Source organism: Larimichthys crocea, chromosome XII (genome assembly GCF_000972845.2).
Source record: "Larimichthys crocea isolate SSNF chromosome XII, L_crocea_2.0, whole genome shotgun sequence".
NCBI lineage: Eukaryota > Metazoa > Chordata > Actinopteri > Sciaenidae > Larimichthys > Larimichthys crocea.
Genome location: NC_040022.1, coordinates 9893497 through 9921287, shown reverse-complemented (window position 1 = coordinate 9921287; position 27791 = coordinate 9893497). Strand labels below are relative to the sequence as shown.

Sequence of the window (27791 nt, the reverse complement as noted above, 5' to 3'; positions counted from 1 at the left end):
AAGGGCGGAAAATGAATAATAATGCCATGAAACACGCAGAAGAACAATAGTTAATAAAATAGAACAATAGTTAATTAGTGACGAGTGTCGTAGGCACTCGTCACTAATTAATACAGCTCAGTAGTCCTAATGTGACGTGGGTGTGTGTGTGAGTGTGTGTACCTTCTATTCACAGTTACGCTAACTGACTATATGTGTGTGACAGAGGTGTGTTCACACATGATCATCCCAGGGCATGTCACAGCAGAAAGTTCCTCAAACAGATACGGAAACACACAGCACACACACAAGCTGCAGGGGGAAGGATTTCCCAACACGTACCAGATGTCAAATTCAAACCAGACTGAAAAACAAAGAGCTCCCAACCAAAACACACACATGAGCCAGTTACCCCAACACCCAAACAATGACATTCTGAGGTCTTCATTGGGGTCTCTGCAAACCCTAAGGCTTGAAATTTTTCAAAGAAGAAAATGAGAGAAGAAAAAAGAACACTTGAATCTGATTGAATTAATCTGTTTTTACTTGCAACAGGGAATTTGTGTTTTTCAGCCACTTAAACTGAATGTTGCCACAGCTCATTTTAACGTGGCAATATAGCTACCAAATGTAGTACCAAATGTATTATATTTAGATGCTGACATAACACCAGTAGTTGTGTCCTTAGAGTTTATTGTTTAGTGCATTTAAATGCTTCGTTAGGTCAACCAAAAAAGCTAAATCTTCCAGCCATACAGTATCTGACAATCAAAGACATTGTATGAAAGGGCACTTCGGGTTGACCCAATATTCACCTTTCCCAGAGGCCAGGATGGCAGACAGTTTCATCACCACTACACATATAGGACACATATATAGACGAATGAGGAAAAAATTAAGGTGGTCACAGAAGCTGGCTTGTCTACTCAAAGAAAAGTGATGCAGTGTACTGCTTCTGCTTCTGTTGCAAAATATTCTCCAGCAAAATATATAAGTTGGTTAAAGAGGGACGTGGATTGGATGAATTTAGGGGCCTTGTTGGAAGCTATGAAAAGCCCTGTTCATACAACATGGTGACATGGAAAGAACTGGAGCTTTGATTGGAGAGGAAAGGAGGACAATTGGCCAGGTTGAAATCTCCAATATTATGCGAGAATTTTGGATTGTACCCCAGATCTAAGCCACCAGGAGCAAATGTCTTTTGTGATCAGAACAGCTGTGATCAAAGAGCACTTTTAGGGTTTCCTCTTGGCACCCAAATCGACAGGTCTTAGGTTCCCCTGTGGGGCTCATACATTGAACCTGGTTGTGGCTGATGCTGCCAATAACTCCATAGATGCTACCAGTTTCTTTGGCAATGTTCAGAAGATATACACTCTATTCTCAGGTGCTTCCCAGAGATGGGCCATTTTGAAACAAAATGTCGACATCACTGCAAAGTCCTGGAGGGGCACAAGGTGGGAGAGCTGTGTCCATAGCATCCCCTTGTGCTACTAGGCATATGGCATGGTAGAAGTCATGGAAAAGGGAGCAGACCCTATCACAAAAATCAAGGCTCAATCTTTGGCATAGTAGGTAGATTTCAGATTTGCACAGTTGTGTGGCACGATATCCTTTCGAACATCATACCAGTCAGCAAGCTAGTTCAGTCTTCCACAATGCCATGGTGAGAGACCGTACTGAAGAAGAATAGACTGAGAAGCACAAAGACTCACTTTTCCATTCATGGATGCCCTGAAGAGGCTTGAGACCAAATTTTTTAATATGGCACAATATGGTATAACACTCTAGGCATTGCTCATCTTTGGATGACTTGGATACACAGGTTAAAAGCAAGTATGGGGTTTTGCAAAACTTCCCAAACTTAGATGATGAAGAAAAGAAAAGCAGTGTGACGATCTTGTGAGCATACTCAGGAGTGGAGAGGAAGCTGACATTGATTGGAGAGAGCTGGCCATAGAAGTCAGAAACATTCCATAGTTACCCACAAACAGCACGACTGCATTTGAACTGTTGGACTTTGTGCACAAGAAAGGATTGACAAAATTGTTTCCCAGTCTTTGGATATCGCCTGTGATCATCTATGACACAAGACCACCTTGGTGGACTTGCAATCATTAGTATACACCATGAGGTTGGGGCAGTTCTCTTATGATGACGTAATTGATGATTTTGCATCAAGACAATCCAAGGGGCACAGATTTTACTCATGATGTAAAAATGCTCTTTAAGAGAGCTCCGGAGGTCTCACGTTGGTTAAGATAAGATCCCGATGAGAGGGACAACGCTATGGCTTCATTAGATGGAAACCTACATTATTAGTCAAAATACTCACTCTGCTTGGATTAATGGATGCTGGAACTGGGTTTCCAGTGTTAATTTCATCAGACGAGATGAGACGAAATATGTTCGTCAACGAGCCTTTTTTCCCTTGACTAAGACGAGACGATGACAAGACAATACAATGTTCTAAAAACACTGACAAAAAATGTGCCAATGTGTGTTTTTGTTAACAAAATAAAAACGGGCCGAAAATGTCATGCAAGAAATAAAAATAAACAAAAACGTCCTCCAGCCACACGTTTAATATCCTCTTGCTGCGCAGTGCAATCTAGAGCATGAAACGGGCCTTAGAAGTGATAGAATTCGACCCGAGCCTGGCCCTGTCCATTTTGATTGACAACTTTGTAGAACCCTTTGTAGAGTTTGCAGCCCGACGTTATTCAAATGTGTGCATATGGCATAACGGTCAAGAATGAGTCTCGCCTCGACGTGGCGCAGATCGAAACGCATCACATGATCGCTCATTTACCGTGCAAGTCATAACGCAAGCCTGAGCCCGGCCCAGGCCTGATTCAAATGATAAAAATTATGCCCGAACCCGGCAGGTCCCGATGGGTCCCGTCAGGTTCGGGCAAAGATTCCCAGCTCTAGCGCAATCATGCTTGGAAGGAAAAAGAGACTGGACGTGTAGTCCCATTTCCAGTATTTAGAAGCAGAGAAAAAGTCACAATGCCTCGTTTTGATGGATGGGAATATGTGCGGGAAGAAAATTGCTGGTAAAAATACCACCAACCTGAAAAGGCACATTAACCTCAGCCACCCAAATATTAAGCTAAGCTAACCGGTCTGGCACGCATCTGAATGCATTGGTAAGCTAATCCTAGCACCTAGGTATACATTTAATCAATATGTTAGCTGTGGAACACAAGTAAACTGGAATTAATAAACAAAAAAATATTCCTGAAATAAATAGAAAAGGACCAAAATGTTTTGACTAAAACTGGACTAAAATACCCTGTGTTCACGTTTGACTAAAACTAGACAAAAAAATTTTAGACTTTTAGTCGACTAAAATATGACTAACAAAAATGATTTGTGAAGACTAAAAGTGACTAAGACTAAGAATGAACTTTGACACAAGACTAAGACTAAATTGAAAAATGGGTGACAAAATTAACACTGGTGGTTCCAGAACTTTGTGGTGACATCCAGCTGTAATTTGAAACTTCTCTACTACAGTGCGTGTCGTTTAGATTAAAGGACCTTGTTTGGCTGAACAGCGAAGTGGAACACATTGCCATGGATGAAAAAGACTGTGGAAGAGCAAAGAGCAAGACAAATCCAGGCACACAGGTACAAGTTATCCCAGCTAATGAGCACGGTAAAGCAAACTGAACAATTAATGGAGGATGATGCAAATGATTTATGCTCATGGACAAATTTTTGGATAATATGCAGATGCAGAGAGGCCAAACTGCAAGAAAGAAAGAAAAATCCGTGAGGCTGAATTTGAGGCTGAACAAAAAAAAAAGCTGGTGCAATAAAGGCTAGAAAGGAAATGCACAAGATGCAGACAGCTCTTGCTGAGTCCAAAATTGGAAGTTTTACAAAAATATGTATACACACAAGCAGACAGGAGCATCATGGAAGTTGATCAACTGTTTGACAAAAAGTACAGCTAACATGGCCATGGCCAGCAGCACATACTTTTGGTTTTGGCTTAACATTGCTTTGCTCATTATAAGAATAAGATGAGCGCTGTGAGTGGTTGCAAGACTAGAAAGGTACCATATAAGTAGAGTCCGTTTACCATTTTCCTGTTACCTTTTTCAACATCTGATCTATATGTGCTTGGTGCTTCTTCAAAATAAAAGCCTTTTTAAAATTCAGTAATAACACAAAGTCAAGAAATGTACTGTGATGTTGTTTACAGTCCCACAAAATTAAGTGTTTTACATACAAGATAGCCTAAAACACTAATGATTTTTATATGAAACGACCTATTATTGAGCAATATGTACTTTACAACTCCTTGCTCTTTTTATCTTGACCTTGTGCTTAAGAAGCTTCTCATGTCAGAACTAACTTATGAACCACAGAAACGTTGCTTAGTGTTAACCTCTTTTGTTCAGATTTCTATCTGATTCTAATGAATCTATTTTTTTCAAATGAATTCCACAATTGTTAACAGGCAACTGTCTGAAGAAGTAGGCATGTTTGAAATTAACTGGAAATGTTGTTATAACTCGTTATTGTCCTTACATGTTTTGGAATGTGTGTATTGTGTTCATCTGATTCCAGGTTCCTAGCTGTCCTCCAGGATGGCTAGATCACTATCTGTAATGCAGTGTGACAAGTTTTGATTGGCACAAGTACAACATATGGGTGGTGTACAACACAGATTTCAGAGTATTTAAGACGGAAGCTGGGGAAAGTTTTTAATAGGTGAAACATCTTTGCTCTGCCGTGTTCACTTGTGCAGGTTGTTTGAGAAAACTTGGTCGCTCTGCATTTTCCGTGAGTTAAGGACTCTGTGTTAACTTCTGTCATTACTAATCAAAGTCTGCTGACATACTCCGTATGCTGCATGCACTAACTTGTTTACACTCTCGTTTAGTGGTGTGCCAACCACAGATATCTTAAAGGTGCAATATGTAAGATATCTACTGTATTCATAAATTGAATATGCTGTGTCATCAGAGATTAGGGAAACATGTTCCACTGAAATACAAGCTTCTTGATAAATTAGTATAGTCAGTATATTTATTATTTTGAAATTTGCCTTGACGGTGTTTGCCTGTGTGTTTTGATCTGGCTTGATAACATCATGGCTCATACCAGAGCTCTGGGTTGCCAGATAGGAAATGTACTACAGCCATTTATTTGCTTAATAAAGTGGATCAACGGAATAAGTGTTAGATTCTGCCCGACCTAAGAAGCTCCATGAGCAGAAAAACACGGGAAATATTGGAGGTGATTTAAAAGATGAAGACATTTAAAGCCCAAAATAGCCCAGAGTGTCTGTTTTTTTTTTTTATTATTATTATTTTTTCAGTTAGTCCCTCTCTTTTTAATCTTATGGATTATTATTTTTTCAGTTAGTCCCTCTCTTTTTAATCTTATGGACGCTGTAAGATTGTGTTGTGACTATTTATTCAGTAGAGAGTATTTTACTATCCGCTTTTGTATATTGTGACTGTAACAAGTCAATTTCCCCAGTGTGGGTATCTTAACCCTTCCTGCTCGTCTGCCAAACTGTGGTTGAGCAGCACAGGGAAGGTTTTATCGTGTACTGAAACATACTCTGGACATTTCATTCTAACCAAACTTATAGCGCTAACCTTCTCTGTTGCTCTGCCACACACACACATTCACTCCGCTCCGCTTCTGTGTCCCAACATGTAGACTGGAAATACACGTTTTGCAGCACCATTAAATAACATGTCGCCTGCAATTTCAGAACCACTGGTAAAATCCATCATCAGATATTAGACATTATGGAGGCAGCTGCTCCTGAGGTGAGAGATACATGGCAAATGATTTTTGACTGTACATCAATAGCATTTAGTATCTCTATCTGTATTATAGGGCATGAGTACATTAAAGCATTCTTGTCATTGTTTTTAGTTGTATGTCTATTTCTATCTTCTGTAAATTCTGTACATTGTAAATTAAGTGAATAACACTGATGTTTTTTTTAGTTTTTTAACTTTGGAGATGGTTATAATTGAAAAAAAGCATGCCTGAACAAGTTTATTGGCATGTGGTTGAAGACCATAGTATAATGCACAATCACAATTCACATTCAAACCATGTGAAAACCAAGGAGGTGCAAAGACGCACCACAGTGAAGACACAGCACAAACAGCACTTGTTGCTCCCCTGGAGCAAATAAAAAAAAATCTTCAGTAATGAATGTTGAAATGAAATGAAATTTAATAGCCACTATGACTAAATCCATCATTTTTTTCATTTTAGTCACACAACTGTCTGTATGTTTTGGTGCCACAAGAGGGACCTACACAATATACCATTCTACTTCATTCTCTGTCTTTTAATCCCCTTAAACAATCAAGAATAATTTATTTAGATTTTCCAATGAAGCACTTATAACTTAAAGGTGTCTTTGTGGATAAAGTGTATTAATAAAGTGTAATTTCCTATTGAGTCTAATTCTGTTAGCTGTCTTTGATTATTTTCAGAAAGTCATCCGTCACTCCCACTCTCTGGGTCCTGGTGAAAAGGAGTATGTTCACAAGAGGAAACAAAAAGTTCTGGAGGCGCTCAAGAAACTGAAAGTCGAATGTGATGCAGTAAGAAAGAAACCTCTCCCAGTTATTTAGAAATCTTTACATACACCACTCACAAAAAGTTCAGGATATTTGGCTTTCGGATGAAATTTCAGAATGCACCTAAAATGCACTTTACTGGTGAACTTCATTTGACCTTCTCTAAACTTTTGAATGCACATGTCCAACTGTTCAGTGCTTCAGTACTTATTGCATAACATGCTGTTCTCTAACAAGGTGATTCAAAATCACATCTAGTGTCTGATCCATGAACAGACCACTAAATGTTCTGCTTCTACAGTTTGTATTTAAACAGTCCTCTTCATCATGCTGTTCACATTTTGACATCATGACACCAAGACGACACCCAACAATCCTTCAACAGTACCTGGTTAGTGTGAGGCTTCAAACAGGAAGTCCTCAGAGGGAAGTTACCACTGAGCTTGAGTGTCACAGAATGTCATCAGCAGGTTGCAATAAGTCGACTTGAACAGCATGTGACGCCATTGTCAAGCTGTAATCAGTGGTGAAGGTCACATGACAAGTTTTTGTGAATAGTTTAAATGTGGCAGCATTTAGCTCAGTTGGTAGAGTGCACACCACATGTGCAGAGGCTTAGTCCTCGCTGCAGCATCCCAGGGTTCGACTCCGACCTGAGGTCCTTTGCTGCGTGTCATCCCTGTCTCTCTTTACTTGCTTTCCTGTCACTCTTCAGCTGTCACTGTCAAATAAAGCTTGAAGAGCACCAAGAAAAAATGATTACATAAATGTACATGTGTATATTATGACGTCTCTTCACACCAATAGGAACAGGGTAGACTCCAATACTTCTTTAAGACAGTAAAGCTGACAGGAAACAAGAAAGAGAGACATGAATCAGAGATCAGATGACTTGAAGTTTTTATGGTTGGGATTTTGAACCCAAAGCCACAGGAGCACAATTATTACTACTACTACTAATAATAATAATAATAATAATAATAACAATAATAATAATAATAATAATAATAATAATATAATACATTTGAATTACATTTTCTTATATTTCTCCTATATTACTCTGTTCAATACAACTAGCTGAGCCTAAAATTTACCATCTCTCTGTCATTTTTCCAACCAGAATAATGTTCCCAGCATTGCTCTGCTGGGGTCAGGTGGGGGTCAAAGAGCAGACGTGAGTCTCATGGGTACTCTCTATCAGATGGAAAAAGAAGGTCTGTTGGACACTCTGGTCTATGTAGGAGGACTTTCTGGGTCAACATGGTAACACTAATTTCAATCACACACACAAACACAAGCTTGTATATGAGTTACACAATGCATGAATGGCCAGGCCAGAACACAGAGCAGAACTGATTTCAGTCAGAACTCACAACTATCTGATCTTATTAGCTGATCTGCATTTGCAAGTGTCACAAAAAACTCTGTTTGATGGCAGGGTAAAGCAGTAAAATATAATTTTTTTAGGTGGGATTGTATTTATTCCTGCTGATCTCGTCCACAGTAGTGTATATCTTGGGTCAAATTGTACAATATTAGTCTTAAAATTTGAGGTTTATTCTTTTTTCTCTTTCATTGTGAAGAGAGACAGAAGAGACTTAGGCTAAGAGAAGAGTAATCACCATATACACTATAAACATGAACGTCGTAGTTTTCTGAAGAGCTGTATGTGAAAGTCCTGAAAACACCTATCTATCATTTGAAGTGGACACGCTGCATGCATATGCATAACTTTAAGCCTTAATATAACTTGAACATTGAGTATTATAATAATGAACGGTGAGATTAGCTATAGAGACCAAAACTGTTTTTTGTACCAGGCTGTAAACATGTTTATTTCTGCTGTGAAGTTGGACATTTGAACATGGAGACTGATTTGTTCTGTAGCCAGCCTCAAGTGGACATTTGTGGAACTGCAGTTTTTGGCACTTCCACATTGGCTTCGCTACACAGCCACTAAAGTTGCCACTTGGTGACAATATTCGAAAGGTATCAGTGGCCATAGTTGTAAGTTAAGGACATTACAAGGGTTAAGAACATTATTCATCTCCATCCTGCTGTTTCTTCTCATAAAGAAGGGATCCCACCACCAGACATCGAACCCTCACTTTACAGTTGTAACCTCACTAAATGTTTGTACCATTCAGTCTGGCTGTTGTTTTTTTATTTACCATTCTTATGTAGATATAAGGAGATAATCACATCATATATTTTTGTTCCAAGGCTACTAATTTGTGTTTTGTGTGTTAACATGCTAATTCACACTAAACAAAATTTACATGCCGTTCTTTCCAAAGCATTTGTCCAAATACTTTAGTTCAGAGCAAAGTGGTGGACCAACCCATCAATTAATCTCTTACAGACAATAATGCACATTTTTCCTTGATCTATGTGTACATGTTTCCCCTGATAGGTGCATGTCGTCCGTGTACAATGATCCAGAATGGAGCTCCAACATGGACAGAGCAATGTCCAGGCTGTTTCGTCCTGGTATTGAGATGAAGCAGGCTGTGGACTGGTTGTGTGAACAGATGAACGATGAGGATTTCTCTTTATCTGATGTGTGGGGGGCTTTGACCTCTGTTGAGTTCATAAAAGAGGTACCGGGGGAAAAACACAGACACACTTTTACTCCTAATATTGCTACTAATATTTGTAGCACAACACACACTGCTAAAGATTGTATATGCAGTCCTTCAGAGAAATATTTTGTTTCATCAGATGGACCAACGACATCTTTCAGATGAGGCCAGAAGAAATACCTTCAACCCTTACCCCATCTACAACGCCATAAACAAGGATTGCTTTACAGATGGGCCTCCAGAAGGTACACACACACACACACACACACACACACACACACACACACATACAGACGCGCAGCTTGTGAACAGGCAAAGCAGGCAACTGCTTAAGGCCCCGAGCTGTTAGGGCCCCCGAGACTCTGTGCCCGAGGGCTGTTTTTACCGAAATGTCTCAAAGATGTATAAGCCGCAGTGACCGCATCCCCCTCCCCCTAAAGGAGCTGTCATCTGGTAGTGAGAAGAGGAAGAGAAAAAGAGGATGAAGAAAAAAGAGAGAAAGACAGTAGTGGAGCAGATAATGATATAAGCATAACATGCCGGTACGGTCCAGCACTGCGTACCACTAAAAGATTGAGTGGTGGTACACGGTACTCCCCCAAAATGTGTTGTATTCATTGTTGCAAATAGTAAATAGTTTGTCTGCTATTGTGATCAGAACCATTGATCTGAAGGTCAATGGTGATGCTGTCCTGTAAATAGTTTTCTAATCAGCAATAAATATATAACAATTTCTGATCAACCCGTGCTTAAAATATCATACCAGTTAAAGCCCCGCCCAATTCAAGTCAACTCGTCCCACCTCTGGGTTAAATTCCGCCCACTCTGAGTACAGATAAAGATCATTCATATGGTCAACAGATACAGATACAGATAATGCTGTACTCACTCATCCCTACTGTTCGAATTTTCTAACTGTTAAGGAGAGGAGCTTCAATGCTTCCTTTATTATCTCCTTTAGCATAGGATGACCACCCTTTACGAAAGGAAAGGGGGTAATGCCGCCCCACAATTCCTTGCGGCAGCGACAAAAAATTGGTGCACCGTTCAGTCATTCACAACCAGAAAACAATGTATTTAAACAGTGTGATGCAGCCTGCAGCAGAGAGAGCGTGTGAATATGAACATAAGTGTTGATGTGATGTAAAAACTCTGATCATGAAGTGTGTTCTGTTGTTGACTATGGAGCTGCGTTCACACACAGAATAAAAACTGTTTGTAACTGTGCCATCCAGCACCCTGTATGAAGTTACCTGATTAATCATATATCTTTGCCATAACTTGAGTGGACAGCAGGGTAAGCAACCATACCAGCGTAACAAACACTTCATTTGACTTCTGTGACAGGTGGACAATGTTCATTTATTTAAATTCTGACATTGATAATGAAGTCATATTTTTCACGTTTATGTTTCCTGCATTAAACTACATGCTACATGGGGAGTATCTAGTAAGTATCTCAGTTGCGTGTTTTGTAGTCCATCTTCTGGACTTTGTAGTTTTACCACAGGTCATGTCAATAACATTTGCTGTTGTATAATGACGTAGTCTAAGTGTAAGTGCAGTCGAATTCTCTGAACACCACGGTCGTTTTCTCCTAACTCCTTGTGAATTCTCCTTCACATCTTTCCTTGACCTTGTGACGTTTTCTATCGAGGTCAAGAAAAAGTGGTTAGGAAAGGACTTAGGAGCAAATTTTTTTGACCATTCGACTATACCCTATAAATAATCTGACGCCAATGAAAAATGTATAAATTGAAACTTTTTTTATTCCAAATGTTCACATATCGTACCATACATATTAGAATTAAATAACGTGTAATTTTGAAAATATAAATCTAAAGAACAAAAAAACAACAAAATAAAATAACTAAATAACAACAAGGTTGTTACATTGTAAATAACTCACATTATAAGGCTAGTGCTTATCAGCACTTTTTAAGCAATGGTTCTAATTCTGCCTGACAAAAAAACAAAATTGTGTATACTGTCATAAAGAATCTTTACAGGGCATGGCATATGTTATCAATTAAAGTGGAACACTGGACTTACAGTTTTCATCGTCAGCATTTGGTAGGGGCACTTTATCGGTCTGTTTTGTGGTCATAAATTTAAGTAGTGATCCTGAGGAGAGATAAGAGAGAGATTTTTAATTGTTCTCCTTGGGCATACCTTTCATTATTCATTGCTATCATAGCATTCATAGCTTAATGCTAGCTATTAACTCTTACACAACTTTAATAGATACAGAAAAAACACTTTTTCCATCCAAATCACTCTAATACATTTTGTACCTTCAACAAACATGTCCACAGAGTGTACAGGCACAGCAAGCATGGTACAACAGGTAAACTTTACAATAAATAAAAAGTTGCATAAAAAGTTAAAAACAAGTTAAAAGTTAAGAAAGACTTCAATACTGATATTATAATACTGAATACTCCATTTCAATACTGTAACATTAAGTTAGCTTATTTCCTTTCCGTTACCCTGATAGCTAGCAAGTTAATAGCGCGCGCACACACACAAACACACACACACACACACACACACACACACACACACATACTTAGTACAGACTTAGTTGTACAAACAGCAATGTAAGTGAGTCACTGAGCTGTATTAATTGTAAAATGCACTGTGTCTCTCAGGGAAATGGTTCGAGCTGAGCCCACACGAGGCTGGTTTCACAGAGCTGGGTTTCTTCATTGAAACTTCTCTTCTGGGCAGCAAATTCAAGAATGGAAAGTTGCTGGAGAAGAAGCCAGAGATGGACATGGTCAAACTGGAAGGTGTGTGTTCACAGGCTGAGTAAGTTTTTGGAAGGTAACAGTGGAGCAGTAAGAGCAACCAAACACCTTGAAACCAAAGCTCCAATGGTGCTTTTATTTTGATGAGAACTTTTCAAAATAATTTAAATGAATTGGATTGTACTTAATCCAATTCATTTAAATTCTCTACTAACGCTGTCATAATTGAAGCAAAGGTGTTAAAATTTGATGGCTATACTGACTTTGACAACAATGTGGAAGTAATGTACAGCACTAAAAATGATCACCAGTAAATACTGAACAACATGTTTTCAATGAATGAGAGCAAATATAATATTAAAGCAACAACAGTTTATATTTTCAAAACAACAATAGTTTAAATCACTGTAGTAAAGAACCCACACAGACTTCTAACCTAATTTAGCCCTTTTCAGCCCACTGTTTTGGTTTTCTGGCCAGCAAACTCATTTCTTATTTACCTTGTTGTTAGCCACAAAAGTCACAGCAAACTACATCTAATAGAACGATTTTACAGTACAGATATTTTATCTGGAGTTGGTGGAGACCAAAAAAGAGCTAAAAGCAGAGTAAAGATTGGATTTACATTTGTCTAATGGTAATGCTGGTTAATGTATTAATAAAAAAAATCATAAGTGGACAGATAGACAACACTTCAAGTGCTGTTAGATTTTGATTTAAGTAATGTTTAAATCCTGGCTGGTGCACAGATGTGCATAACATTCAGCCCTCTTAATAAAAATGACATACTGTACTGATCATGCATTCATATTAATCCTCATTGTGAAACTGTGTAGGTATCCTTGGTTCTGCATTGGCTAGTGGGGAAGTTATAAAAGAGTACATCCTGAACTGGCTGAAAGGTAATCTCAATCTGACATTTTAAAACATACAAAATTATTTTTTAGAAACTGCCATGATAAATGTCTTGTTGATGTGGAGAAGTGGTAAAACTTCATAGTAACATATTGTGTGTGTGTTTTAGGACTCTTCCATCTTGGTGATGTTACTAAAGAGCAACAGAGTGTACTAGCTGTTCTTGATGAAGTAATAGCTGTGACCAGAAACCCCACTAAGATTTCTCCTGTGGTGTTTGACCTGGGCCCACTGCAGGGTATACCAGAAGGTAATGGTGATGATGATCATGAACCTTTTTCAGACGGTTCTCTCACCAGATTTATTCATTGAATCCAAGTTGAATGCAGCTACTGATATTTACAAAGAAATGCCATCAATGTTTCAATTCTGTTGTTATTTTTTTATGTCTGTGATCAAATAATGACTCAGCAAATGTCTGATTTAAAATGCCACAGTGACCAAGGCAAACCATACTCTGAATTTGTGGGTGGAGGCAAAGAGTCCAGAGGAAAGAAATCGTCTTGCTAAACAGTGGAGTCTGGAGATGATAGCTGCAGTGGATACATGGACCCAAAGTCAGCGGAAAGGAGGTTTCATAGACATAGGTTAGTAACAATAAGACTGGACAATGTTGTAGACAAATAGGCTCATTTCATTTTAATGAGATGTTTTTGTACCTTTCTTTTTGTCACAGCCAAACTGGTTGGAAAAATCCTTTGGCTGATTTGGTATTGGGTTTGGGGAACTACTGAAAACTTCCTCTACCAAGGTGAGAAGACAGAACTCATGAGTGATAATCAATTTCTTTATGAGAATTAGATCAGAAGATTATTACCACTCTCATGTCTGTGCTACTAGCTGAAGTCAAGGCAGCGTAACAAGGGTAGGGTTAGGTTTAACCCTGAAGAAAACAGCTGAATGGAGAGTGAATATTACTTCAATTCATCAGGTGGACACAAACATGACTCATAGTGAATCCTGACGTTTCTCCATGTCTGCTTAATGTGTAAAAAATGTTTACAAACTCGGGAAGGGAGGAAATAAAAAGTTTGATTTGAAGAATTCTAAAGTTCTGTTGCTGGGCAGATCGCACCGCTCCAACTTACCTCAGCTCAAATGAGAGATTCCATCTGATGGATGCCGGGCTGCTGATGAATGTACCCTACCCTGCATTTCTGGGAGACAAGAGAGACATCGACCTCATCATCGCACCAGATTACAGCGCTGGAAAAGCGTTTGAGGTAAAGTGTGTGTGTTTCAGTCTGCCTGAACCCATTTATCATCAAGTGTAATTTATTTCTCAGGCTTTCTTCCGGAGCATGAAAGTTGTGGAAGCTGAGTCTGAAATAACATCCACCCTCTGCTCTCTTCACAGACCCTGACTCTTGCCAGAGACTATGCAGCTGAGGTGAAGAAGCCTTTCCCAGAGATAGACGACAAAATCCTGAAGGAGAGAGACTGGCCAAAGGACTGCTATGTGTTTGAGGGAAAAGAGAAGGAGCCCACGATTGTTTACATGCCACTCTTCAACAGACGCAACTGCAAAGGTCTGTGACACCCACACATGCAGATTTTTAGTGACTTTTCTTCTCCAAAGCAGAACTGCTCATCAAACTGCAATGAGTGATCATTTGAGGATCTGTTTGAATGAAGTGCAACCCTCCATATCATTTACAATAAATATTTATAAAACTCCATAACCCAGTGGTGAGTGGCGCCTAAACAGGTCTTCACTGTTTTCTATAGATGCAGAGGAGGTCAAAGCAAAGATGGACAAGTTCTCCACCTTCCAACGTCCCTACAAAAGGGAGAAGATTGAGTCTCTGTTGGAGATAGTGAAAGCCAACGTGAAGAACAACAAGGGAACTCTGCTGAAGGAGATCAACAAAGCTGTTCGCCGCAGAGAGAAGAAGTAGGAGTAGCGATGGGTGTCAGAGATCAGAGATGATCTTGAGGCATTTATCTGTGTGTTACAGTGTGTGTGCTTGTCTTAGGCATATACTTAACCATTTATCTGCTAGTAAGTGATCATGTTAAATTTTAACAGGTGTGTGAAATAGTATCTGATTTTGGTTTGATTCCATATATGTTCAAGACGTGTGACAATCATTTATAAAGGCTTGCTCATGTTTATGTTGGGAAAAACAGCATTTGGCATTTTGTAGTGTAAGTATGTGTGAGGGAAATAGAGTGTAAGGTAATAATAGGAACAGCTGTGTTTAAACTCACCCCCCTGCCCTGCCCTTGATAACAGGGTTAAATCTGTGGTGGAAAGTTTCTAAGACATCTTTGAGAATGTGTAATCTCTAGAGCAGGGTTCGGCAACTAAGTTTGGACGCGGGCCAATTTTTTTATGTTGAGTGAATATTTATGAAATGTAAACTGATAATTGTGTGGGCAGTGGCATGATGTTGACCGAGCACCTCACCTCAGTAATGAGAGTACAGAATGACCTTATTTGGTCTGTGCACCTGATCACTGATTGGTCATTCCAGACAGTCCTATGAGCGGGTGAAGCCTGACATCAACTACCACTTGACAGTGAGTGTGACTCCACCTTGTGGCAGAAGTTTATAAATGTATGATGCTTTTGTTTTCTATAGCAATAAATAAAAGTCTATATTTACTGTGACAACTTTGACTCCATGAGTTGTGACTTTGGGTTCAGAAAATCAAAAAACAACGGACAAGCTAGCATGCTAATAAATGATGCTGATGTTACAAAGCACAGTGATTAGAGCTAGTATGTGATTCATGTGATACTGTAGGAATCTTGTACTTTGTTTGGGCTTGAAAGAACAGTCTCTTCTTTCTGTTTTGTGTTATGAATAATTATTGTGTTTTGTGTCACAGTAGCAGTAGCTGTTATATGTTATTTGTCCACCACTTTGGTCTGGAGTGAACTATTTTGATATATTGGCAACAAATGCAATAAAGATTTTGATCTTCTCATAATCGGCCAATTGTTGGTTCAGTCTGAGTAGTGACATGCATCATTGCACCAGTGGATGAGTTGTTTTTGAAATTTGGACTTTAATGAATTTCTCCAGTTGTTTAAAGAATATTGGTTACTGGTTCAGTAACATCACCTAAGCAAGAGACTCATGTGCATACATTTGAAAATCCAATCCAGGCCCCTTCAGGAGAGCAGCAAACTGTTTACTTTTAATCACAACACTATGCCTCCCTACTCAAAAAAAGATTATTGGAGTTTGGTCAGGTACCAAAATTGATTGAAATTGGTATTTTTGTTTCATCACCTTCGGTGGCCAGGTGCACTGGAGTTGTCATTGCACTAATCTCTTAACTGTGGCATATACCAGACTTATACAAGTCTAAGTAGCTCCAGTGTTGACCATGTTTCATCACCAAGTGCTTTCTCCTGGTGGAATTGTTGGGTCTCTGTAGATAATATTATGAAGAGTACGGTCTTCTGTTATGAAATGGTGCTATATAAATAAAATTTTATTTAATCTAATTCAACCCCAGCAAAAGCACAGGGTGCTGTAACATTGTTGATTTTTGTATGGATTATATTATATTAAGGAGATATTTTTGGGGGAAATTTAGAGGTGCTGGTAGATGGATGGACCACCTCCCCTTGTTACCTGTCTAAGCTGCCTTGACTTCAGCTAGTAGCACAGACATGAGAGTGGTTACAATCTTCTGATCTAATTCTCATAAAGAAATTGATTATCACTCATGAGTTCTGTCTTCTCACCTTGTTGGTAGAGGAAGTTTCAGTAGTTCCCACTCCAATTGCAAAATCAGAGCAAGGATTTTTAGAACCAGATTGACTGTGACTGGTATATTATGCTGTATGCATATCTCAGCAAGTAGTAAGATCCACGGTGGGGTTTCTGGTCACATCTATTAGTTTATCAAGAACAGCGTGCACATGCAGGTGCTCTTCAGTAGCATCTCCAAGATGTAAGATTTCTGAACACACATACACAATATGTTGCCATGAAGTTTTACTACTTCTCCACATCAACAAGACAAGACGTCTCACGTATCTGTACTGTAAAATCGGTCTATTAGATGTTCTTTGCTGTGACTTTTGTGGCTAACAACAAGGTAAATAAGAGATGAGTTTGCTGGCCAGAAAACCAAAACAGTGGGCTGAAAAGGGCTAGATTAGGTTAGAAGTCTGTGTGGGTTCTTTACTACAGTGATTTAGACTATTGTTGTTTTGAAAATATAAACTGTTGTTGCTTTAATATTATATTTGCTCTCATTCATTGAAAACACGTTTTTCAGTATTTACTGGTGATCATTTTTAGTGCTGTACATTACTTCCACATTGTTCTCAATGTCAGTATAGCCATCAAATTTGATCAATTTGATCAATCGATCAAGATCTTACCACAGACATTATGCACTATGCAGAGCTTTGCACTGCTGTGTACAGGGTCATCAGGAATATAAAAGCCCCACCTCAAAATAATCAATATTCATTGTGTACATTATATTAATAATATTCTCACTGCTTTACCTTGTCAGACAATGTTTGTTACACTAACATTAAAACTTGTTAAATGCAGAAGATCAGCTAATAAGATCAGATAGTTGTGAGTTCTGACTGAAATCAAACTGGTTGTGTAGTAGCACATCATTCAGTTCTGCTCTGTGTTCACAAGCTTGTGTTTGTGTGTGTGATTGAGATTAGTGTTACCATGTTGACCCAGAAATTCCTCCCACATAGACCAGAGTGTCCAACAGACCTTCTTTTTCCATCTGATAGAGAGTACCCATGAGACTCACGTCTGCTCTTTGACCCCCACCTGACCCCAGCAGAGCACATTATTCTGGTTGGAAACATGACAGAGAGATGGTAAATTTTAGGCTCAACTAATTGCAGTGAAGAGATAAATATAAGAACATGTATTTATTATGAATTATTATTATTAGTAGTAGTAGTTGTAACTAATGCCATTAACAAAAAAATAATTTTGATATTATTAAATTGTGGCTGTGGGTTTAAAATGCCAACCATGAACCTCAAAGTCATCTGATGTTGATGCATGTCTCTCTTTCTTGTTTCCTGTCATCTTTACTGTCCTGAAGAGGTACTCGAGTCTACCCTCTTCCTTTGAGTGTTTAAAGACTTCACAAAAGTTAACAGATGTTGGTGTAAATGTAAAAAGAAGCCGTCATCACATTATACACATATACCAATAAAATAAAATACAGAGAATGAAGTAAAATGGTATACCCAACACAGAAATAAGATCAAATTGGCAATCCCACAAATGCATGTTCTTTACAAATCTGGTATGATTTAAAAGGGAAATAAACAGGCTTTCCAATGGTATAAGTTTTCCTGCCAAGAAGCACTGTTACAACAAAGGAATAATCTACCAAAAACAAATTTCCTTAGTTTTTGTGCATAGTTTATATTGTATACACCGAACAGCCATAATGTAATGACTACCTTTCTAATTTTGTGCACTAAAACATATAGACCCCATCCCAACTAGGCTGCTTAGTGTGAATCTGTCTTTGTATGTACCACAGTCCTTTGAAGTAGCTGGAATTAAACCTCTTTTTAAAAAGCCCACTCTTGATCCAGACGTTTTTGCCAATTATAGACAGATCACCCTTCCCTTTCTCTTTAAGATACTTGATGAAGCTGTCACCAAACATGACTTTCTCCATAGTTTATTTGAGGATTTCCATGCAGAATTTAAAGTGCGTCATAGCACTGAGACTACACTAGCAAAAGTTACAATCTTCCAATTACATCAGAGAAATGACTCATCTCTGTACTTGTCTTGTTAGATGTTAGTGCTGCATTCAATACCATGGACAGTTATATCCTATTACAGATTAAAGAAACCACACTAAGCTGGTTTCAGTCCTATTTACAAGATCGATCTCAGTTTGTGCTTTTATAAAGAATTCTTCATGCACTCCATGGTTAGTCACAGAGTTTCATAAGGTTCTGCTTGGACTAGTTCTGTTCACATTATATATGCTTCCTTTAGGCAACATTATTAAAAATCACTTCATTAACTACCATTGTTATGCCAATGATACCTAATTATATTTATCAATCAAGCCAGATGAAACCAATCAGTTAGCTGATTCTTCAAGTACTGAAACCTGCTGCGAACACAAAATCTTTGTGTATATTCCCCTTACTGACAGATGCCATGATAATCAGTTCTATTTTTTTCATTTACAATTCACACAATTTACAGGAAGATAGAAATAGACGTACAATTAAAGACAAGGACAAGAATGCTTTCATGTATTAATGCCTATAATGCATTATAACACAGCTACAGCTACTAAATGTGACTAATGTACAGTCTAAATCATTTGCCATGGATCTCTCACTTCAGGATCAGCTGTATTCCACATAATGTTTGATGTCTGATGATAGATTTTACCAGTGGTCCTGAAACTGGAAGCAATATGCAAATTACTGACACTGAAAAACTTGTATTTCCAGTCTACATGTTGGGCGCGGAAGTAGCCTTCATGTGTCTGAAAAATTGGTCCATAGTCCCACAAGCTGCTGAGAGAGGATTTCTCAATACATACCTTTAGGGTTTGCAGTCTAGTTCGTAGCAGTTTACTTGATTGCCCATCAGGAACCTCTGTTAATTACAGAGGTGTGAGGGAAAACCAAAAAAACAGCAACATGAGCACCTGCCTGCCTTTAAGATATCACTGGCTAGGACACCGCTAACCAGGGACGGACTGGCAATCTGGCATACCGTGCATTTGCCCGGTGGGCCGACGTGGTATTTGGGCCGACAAGTCCCGATATATATATTTAACGAGTAGATCAGGGTTGTTTCGGGGTTGTTGTGGGCTGCTCTGGTCCAAAATGCCAGGGCCGATTTTTTGTCCCAGTCCGCCCATGCCGCTAACTGAGAGTGTAAACAAGTTGGCGCCTCAACGGTACAAGTTAACACTGAGCAGTAAACTTACCGACAATGCACGGAGTAACCAGGTTTCCTTCGATGACCTGCACAAGTGAACACTGAAGAGCAAAGACGTTTCACCTATCAAGAACTTTCCTAAGCCTGCTTTATATACATGTGCCAGACTCAGACAGCAATCGAGCATCCTGAAAAAAGGAATGAGGAACCAGGAATCAGGAGTATGAGGCAACCACACAGATTCCAACCTATGTAAAGATGAGGACGAGTTATACCAACATTGTCAGTTAATTTAAAACAAGTTGTACTATAAGTTTACTTTTAGCCTATGAACCCTTGAGGACCCACAGGATTGGAAGTCACAGAACTGGGGTTCGGCGGTGGGTGTTGTGGTGTTTTTATATTTTTATGTGAAGCACTTTGTGTTACATTTATTGTATGAAAAGTGCTATACAAATAAAGTCTGATTGAAGTTGTTCAGACAGTTGCATGCTAATGATTGTGGAATTAATGTGTTTACTCTTGCATGTCCTATCACCTTGACTCTAAAAACAAGTGAAGTTTTAACTGGTCCAACATGGACCAAAACAATAATTCCAACTAAGTTTAGTATAAAACCAGTGATGACTCCAGGCCCTCCTTTACTATTGACAGCTGAAACACAAACAGGCACAGTGACTAATGCAACAATGTAAATGTAAATATATTAACTTGGACTGAGGGTATGATAATTGTATATAATAACTCAGTGGATGATTAAAATGAGTGGTATAAATGGGCATGGTTGACTGTATTTTATCCATAAGATCACTAGTGCCAGCACGAGTTTATGTTTTATGACAAATGTCATACATAAGTTCTTATCCAACAAATTTTGGAAAAATATTTTGATGATATGATTATTCTTATATACTATTATTATATTATGTCATTCAGGCAGTCATAGACAGCAGCTAGGCTTCATGAGGTACATCTGTGTGTTGTTCACGTAGCAGGAAAGAAGCATCATGGTAAAGAATAATCTGACCTAGCAGGAGAATATAAATAGAAAATCAAATCGGACCTAAAATTGAACCTTGTGGTACACCACAGACAGCATAAAGAGCCCTTCTTAGTCATTTTTGACACTGCGAGGTTGAAACTCAGCTGGTATTACTGTAGACGTGTGAATCACATGCTACAGTTCTCTCTTGTTGAGGGGCATGGCCTGAACACATGTCATCACTCTCACGGTGGTGCATTAAAGAAGCTTCTGTAGAATGCTGTTTAACTCTTCCTGCTAAAGCATGTACAGCTACGGGTCCAGGCCACAGCTCAATAGAGAAAAATGGTGCAGATAATATGGATCCAACATAATAACTTGACATTTTAAATCATGCTTTGGGGAGTGGCAAAGTTGCATGCTTGGTTTTAACTGGTCTTGAAATAAAAACCTGACCTCTCTTTGTGTGAGACTGAGTCAGAAATATTTACGTGGCAGCCATGATAAGAAGTGTTCTCATTCTCTAAAAGACAAGGAAAGTAAAGGAAAGCTCCTGTCTCCTCTATGAAACCTGGTCTGTCCTCACTGCACTGCATTCTTATTAACACTGATGAACTACTCTCTCTCTCTTCATCTCCTCCAGTTTTTATGCATTTATTCTGTGTCTTCTTTGACATACAGAGGTGTTCAAGTTTGCTCTCTGCTGTAGTGAAAGACAATGAAGATGCATGAAAAAAAATGATTGTAAACAAGATCAAGATCAGCCTGATTACTGTTGTTTGCATCCCTGATAAAAGAAAGAAATGGCTCAATAGTCTAACAAATGTTTAGAATAATGTAAAAATGCTGGAGCTATCCTGTCCTAAGTTACTTCAGTTAACTATTCATCATGATGATAGTCTTTACAAAAACGTGTGTGTTACTGCACTGCAGTCCTTCAGGATCTGTTCTTAACCAACCTGAGACCTCCTGAGCTCTCCTAAAGAGCATTTTTACATCACGAGAAATTCTTCAGTTAATCTTTAGCTTACAAATAATGAAACTTTTATTTTTCAAATACACCTGAAATGTCACTTTTAGCAGTTTGTTAAATATGGATCAACATGATAACAGTGACAGGATTAGGTTGATGAAAACTGAAGGAAAAACACTTGACAGAATGTGTCTTTATAGAAAAGCATCAAATGTGCAGAATAGAGTGGTACAGAGTCTTAATATTCACTAACATCATTATTGAGAAACAGACATTTAAAACAGTTTGATTGATTTCATTGGCAGCAAGTTTGACAGAAAAACATTTATACTTTCTGATATTACCACTAGTATTGCTGTTAAACAAATAGTCACATTGTTTTATATACTGTAGAAAAAGAGAAAAGAAAGATCACCAAAATGACTGAACAGTATCGTTGGATGGGGCTTCACAGTTCAGTCAGTGTTGTGTAGGCTTTCTTACGGGACTGTTCATTGTGCAATCACTACTTGTGTTTTTTTATTACTGACAGTCATGTGAATTCTGTTTAACTTTGAATTCCTGCCAGATTTAAACAAATAGCTCTTTGTAGTCATTTCTGACACTGCGAGGTTGAGACTGAGCTATAGTATTACTGTAGACGTGTGAATTACATTCTACAGTTCTCTCTTGTTGAAACTTAGCATTGCCTGAACACGTATACAAAATCACTGTCAGGCCGGGACTCAAATGAGGACTCAGATGCAGAGTAAGGCTGAGAGTAGCTTTTATTCAGGACTTGAATAACCCCCAAAAGAGTGAGGCTATAAAGTTGGCCTAAACTAAGAGAAACAAAAATCACTCCGAGGAGGAAAAACTCTGAACTAACTTTACTAAAGGTTAACAAAATCAAAATCACTCACAACGAGGAGAAAACAAAGGCTATGAAAACATTAACTAAGGGCGCTCCTACGAGGCTGACAAAACACTAGGCTAAACACTAGGAAACCAAAAGGGCTAGACTAAGATAATACAACAAAAAAATCACTCTTGCGAGGAAGAAAACAACAGAACCCTAGAGCTATAAAGCTATGGCTGAGGCTAGAAAATTACAACAAAAAATCACTCTTACGAGGAAGAAACAAAAGATCACTTGATCGAAAAGCTATGGCTGTGGGCTAAGGAAAGAAGGCTTTGGTGAACGCTGCATGAGATGAAACACTTCGGCACGGGACAAAGGGAGACGCAGACAATATATACACCAGGTAATGGGGAACAGGTGGAAACAATCAGGGCGGGGAAGACAATCAGACCGGTGACACATGAGGAAGGGGAAGTGACCTGAAACAAGAGGAGAGTCATCTTTCAAAATAAAACAGGAAGTGACAAGACAAGACAAAAACCCAGCTTGACCTCACCGCGGTGTGACAATCACATTACACAGTTGTAGGATGCGCGCGCACACACACACACACACACACACACAGTAAATGCTAAAGTCAGTATGGGAACGTATTCTTAGTAGTTGTTCTTGTTTACCATGTTAGCCAGCTTCATTTATTAGCATGCTAGCTTGATCATTGTTTTTTGATTTTCTGGACCCAAAGTCACAACTCATGGAGTCAAAGTTGTCAGAGTAAATATAGACTTTTATTTATTGCTAGAGAAAACAAAAGCATCATACATTTATAAACTTCTGCCACAAGGTGGAGTCACACTCACTGTCAAGTGGTAGTTGATGTCAGGCTTCACCTGCTCATAGGACTGTCTGGAATGACCAATCAGTGATCAGGTGCACAGACCAAATAAGGTCATTCTGTACTCTCATTACTGAGGTGAGGTGCTCGGTCAACATCATGCCACTGCCCACACAATTATCAGTTACATTTCATAATATCACTCAACATAAAAATGAACAATAATAATTCATCAAATGACTCTAGAGATTACACATTCTCAAAGATGTCTTAGAAACTTTCCACCACAGATTTAACCCTATTATCAAAGAATCAAAAATACATAAGAACTCAGAAATAAAACTTTATGATGAAATTAAAACAGTAAGCATTTTCTTGGCCTGGAATTTCACAGGTGACCAGACACATGGTCCTTCATTTTTCTCAACATAAACATGAGCAAGCCTTTATAAATGATTGTCACACGTCTTGAACATTTATCTTCTCTCTAATAATCAACAAACATTGTTTATATGTAATTAAACCAAAATCAGACACTATTTCACGCACCTGTTTAACATATATATAGCACTGTTTAGCAGAGTAATGATTAAGTACATGCCTAAAAATATCTCATTGGATGTCTTATGATTTAAAATATATGAAATATGTATCACAGATTACAGCTCTGACACTGCTTCAAGATCATCTCTGATCTCTGACACCCATCCCTACTCCTACTTCTTCTCTCTGCGGCGAACAGCTTTGTTGATCTCCTTTAGCAGAGTTCCCTTGTTGTTCTTCACGTTGGCTTTCACTATCTCCAACAGAGACTCAATCTGCTCCTTGTTGTAGGGACGTTGGAAGGTGGAGAACTCGTCCATCTTTGCTTTGACCTCCTCTGCATCTATAGAAAACAGTGAAGACCTGTTTAGGCTCCACTCACCACTGGGTTAGGGAGTTTTATAATTAGTAATTGTAAATGATATGGAGGGTTGCACTTCATTCAAACAGATCCTCAAATGATCACTCATTGCAGTTTGATGAGCAGTTCTGCTTTGGAGAAGAAAAGTCACTAAAAATCTGCATGTGTGGGTGTCACAGACCTTTGCAGTTGCGTCTGTTGAAGAGTGGCATGTAAACAATCGTGGGCTCCTTCTTTTTTCCCTCAAACACATAGCAGTCCTTTGGCCAGTCTCTCTCCTTCAGGATTTTGTCGTCTATCTCTGGGAAAGGCTTCTTCACCTCAGCTGCATAGTGTCTGGCAAGAGTCAGGGTCTGTGAAGAGAGCAGAGGGTGGATGTTATGTGAAGAGAGCAGAGGGTGGATGTTATTCAGACTCACAGTCTCCACAGTTTTCATGCTCTGTAATAAATCTGATAAATAAATTACACTTGATCACACCATCTCGCAGGAAAGCACCCCAAAGTAGGATTGCAGACTGCAACTGTATCTCATTGACTAGGAAGGACAAATTATGTGAAACATGCAAAAGCTCCTTTCTAGAGCCAGGGTTTAGTTTGGACAACTGTTGAAACATGGCCGACTCTGTGGAAGATCATTCTAAATCAAATCATGGACTAATGAAACATGTTATGAATATTATATTACATTTCAGTCATTCTGTGAACGGAGTACTTAAATCTGACACACTGGACCTTTCAAAGCAGCTAAAATTTAAATTAGTTATTATTATATTATTTTACTCTTTCTTGTAGTGCAACTTTTTGATTGGCTTTGATTGGATTGGCCTGCAGTCAAGGTCCCATATTAGCACTTCCCTGCAGGCATTATCAGTTCGTTTCAGTCCAGGGTTCAGGCAGACTGAAACACACACACTTTACCTCAAACGCTTTTCCAGCGCTGTAATCTGGTGCGATGATGAGGTCGATGTCTCTCTTGTCTCCCAGAAATGCAGGGTAGGGTACATTCATCAGCAGCCCGGCATCCATCAGATGGAATCTCTCATTTGAGCTGAGGTAAGTTGGAGCGGTGCGATCTGCCCAGCAACAGAACTTTAGAATTCTTTAAATCAAACTTTTTATTTCCTCCCTTCCCAAGTTTGTAAACATTTTTTACACATTAAGCAGACATGGAGAAACGTCAGGATTCACTATGAGTCATGTTTGTGTCCACCTGATGAATTGAAGTAATATTCACTCTCCATTCAGCTGTTTTCTTCAGGGTTAAACCTAACCCTACCCTTGTTACGCTGCCTTGACTTCAGCTAGTAGCACAGACATGAGAGTGGTAATAATCTTCTGATCTAATTCTCATAAAGAAATTGATTATCACTCATGAGTTCTGTCTTCTCACCTTGTTGGTAGAGGAAGTTTTCAGTAGTTCCCCAAACCCAATACCAAATCAGCCAAAGGATTTTTCCAACCAGTTTGGCTGTGACAAAAAGAAAGGTACAAAAACATCTCATTAAAATGAAATGAGCCTATTTGTCTATAACATTGTCCAGTCTTATTGTTACTTAAGGGAAGAACCTATGTCTATGAAACCTCCTTTCCGCTGACTTGGGTCCATGTCCTCCACTGCAGCTATCATCTCCAGACCCTATGTTTAGCAAGACGATTTCTTTCCTCTGGACTCTTTGCCTCCACCCACAAATTCAGCATATGGTTTGCCTGCCTTGGTGCATTGTGGCATTTTAAATCAGACATTTGCTGAGTCCCATTATTTGATCACAGACATAAAAAAATAACACAGAAATGTGAAACATTGATTGGCATTTCTGTTTAACTATCAGTAGCTGCAGGCAATTGCAGACTATGACTTCAATAATAAAGTCTGGTGAGAGAACCGTCTGAAAAGGTTCATGATCAATCACCATACCTTTTGGTATACCTGCAGTGGGCCCAGGTCAAACACCACAGGGAGAATCCTTGTGGGGTTTCTGGTCACAGCTATTACTTCTCAGACAGCTAGTACACTCTGTTGCTCTTTAGGAACATCACCAAGATGGAAGAGTCCCAAACACACCAGTTTATATGTTACTTTTTATGAAGGTTGTTAACACTGAATCTCCCCACAATCAACAAGACATTTATCATGCAGCGTTTCTAAAAAAATGATTTTTCGTATTGTTTTAAAATTGTCAGATTGAGAGTTAACCGTTTCAGCCAGGTTAAGGATGGGTGTACTCTTTTATAACTACCCCCGACTGCCAATTGCAGAACCAAGGATTACCTGCACGGAGTTTTAACACCCACAGTTTTCAGCATGAGGATTAATTAATCATGGACTCAGTGAATGCATGTTATTGTTTCTGGGCTCTATTCACTGGCTGTTAAGGGGCTGAACAAATTCATTTAAAAAAGGTGAGTCATGAAGACATTATCTGTTGTGGGCCAGCCAGGATTGTCACAATACTTCAAAACATAGATGGACAGTAATAGGAGTTTGTCTGGGACTGTCTTTATGAAATTTTGAATTCAAATTCAACACATGTAGAATTAATTTTAAGTAATTTCTTATGGTGCCTAATATTATATTTGCATTCTCATTCCTTGAAAAACATGTTTTCATATTTAACTTGGGATTCCCCCCAATTTTTTTCGTTTGCTGGTACATTACTTCCCATTGTTTTTCAATGTCTTATAGCCATCACCTTAACAACCCCTTTTATTAAATCCACGTGTTAGATTTAACATTACGATCACTATTAGTGTAATCCATAGTAAGTTTAATTTGATATTTAATTCGTTGTGGGGCTATCTTTTGAAAAATGTTCTCATCAAAAACCTTAAGGACACCATGGAGCTTTGGTTTTTAGAGGTGTGGTTTAGTTGCTCTTACTGCCTCCAGTACTTCCAAAAAAAACAGTACTCAGCCTGTGTAAGGGAAAACAACATCCTTCCAGTTTGGACTATGATCCATCCTCTGCTTCTTCTCCAGCATACTTTTCCATTCTGATTTCTTGCTCGCCCACGAGGAGAAGTTCAATAAGGAAACCAGCTGCTGTGAAACCAGCCCTCGTGTGGGTCCAGCTCGAAACACAATTTCCCTGAAGGACCAGAGGTATTTTACAATTTAAGTGTACAGGCTCAGTGACTGCATTTTACTTGCGTTTTACACACAGTCTGTACTAAGTTGTTGGTGTGTGTGTGGTGTTTGTGGTGGGGGGGGGGGTGTGTGTGGTGTTGTGTTGTTGTTACCTTCTCGGAGGCCCATCTGTAAAAGCAATCCTTGTTTATGGCTTGTAGATGGGGTCAAGGGGTGGGAAGGTAATTTCTTTCGGCCTCATTCTGAAAATTCGTTGGTCCATCTGATAAACAAAATATTCGTCTGAAGGGACGCTGCATATACCAATCTTAGCAGTGTTGTGGTACAAGCTTGTGTTTTATGTGGGTGTGACTGAGATGAGTGGGTACCCATGTTGACCAGAAATTTCCGTCCCACATTAAAGACCAGAGTGTCCAACAGAACCTTCTTTTTCCATCATGATAAGAGTACACATGAGACCACGTCTGCTTCTTTACCCCACCTGACCCCAGGCAGAC

At 38.9% G+C, this 27791-nt stretch overlaps 2 protein-coding genes across 2 annotated transcripts; one reads left to right on the top strand and one right to left on the bottom strand.

Moving 5' to 3' along the window:
- The first annotated feature begins 4680 nt into the window (after positions 1-4680).
- LOC104929914 (cytosolic phospholipase A2 gamma) lies at positions 4681-15058 on the top strand. Its single transcript, XM_027285075.1, has 14 exons — positions 4681-4779; positions 5723-5780; positions 6465-6575; positions 7672-7814; positions 8965-9151; positions 9273-9378; positions 11785-11925; positions 12720-12785; positions 12908-13048; positions 13236-13385; positions 13475-13549; positions 13867-14021; positions 14156-14327; positions 14527-15058. The coding sequence occupies exons 2-14, from the start codon at positions 5760-5762 to the stop codon at positions 14694-14696; spliced, it is 1638 nt and encodes a 545-aa protein (XP_027140876.1). The 5' UTR covers positions 4681-4779; positions 5723-5759; the 3' UTR covers positions 14697-15058.
- An 8177-nt stretch (positions 15059-23235) lies between these two features.
- On the bottom strand, positions 23236-25836 carry LOC109139310 (cytosolic phospholipase A2 gamma). Its single transcript, XM_027284970.1, has 5 exons — positions 25776-25836; positions 25600-25677; positions 25128-25282; positions 24390-24561; positions 23236-24190 (listed from the first exon to the last, which is right to left on the bottom strand). Exons 1-5 carry the CDS (start codon positions 25834-25836, stop codon positions 24021-24023), a joined length of 636 nt encoding a protein of 211 aa, XP_027140771.1. The 3' UTR covers positions 23236-24020.
- Between the last annotated feature and the right edge of the window lie 1955 nt (positions 25837-27791).

Excerpts from the sequence above, each read along its gene's own strand:
- LOC104929914 (XM_027285075.1), top strand. The coding sequence starts at position 5,760 with ATGGAGGCAGCTGCTCCTGAG. Across the intron at positions 6,576-7,671 it reads TGAAAGTCGAATGTGATGCA|AATAATGTTCCCAGCATTGC; the intron begins GTAAGAAAGAAA and ends TTTTCCAACCAG. Across the intron at positions 13,049-13,235 it reads ACTGCAGGGTATACCAGAAG|TGACCAAGGCAAACCATACT; the intron begins GTAATGGTGATG and ends AAAATGCCACAG.
- LOC109139310 (XM_027284970.1), bottom strand. The coding sequence starts at position 25,836 with ATGATAGCTGCAGTGGAGGACATGGACCCAAGTCAGCGGAAAGGAGGT. Across the intron at positions 25,678-25,775 it reads AGGAGGTTTCATAGACATAG|CCAAACTGGTTGGAAAAATC; the intron begins GTTCTTCCCTTA and ends TTTTTGTCACAG. Across the intron at positions 24,562-25,127 it reads GCGCTGGAAAAGCGTTTGAG|ACCCTGACTCTTGCCAGACA; the intron begins GTAAAGTGTGTG and ends CTCTCTTCACAG.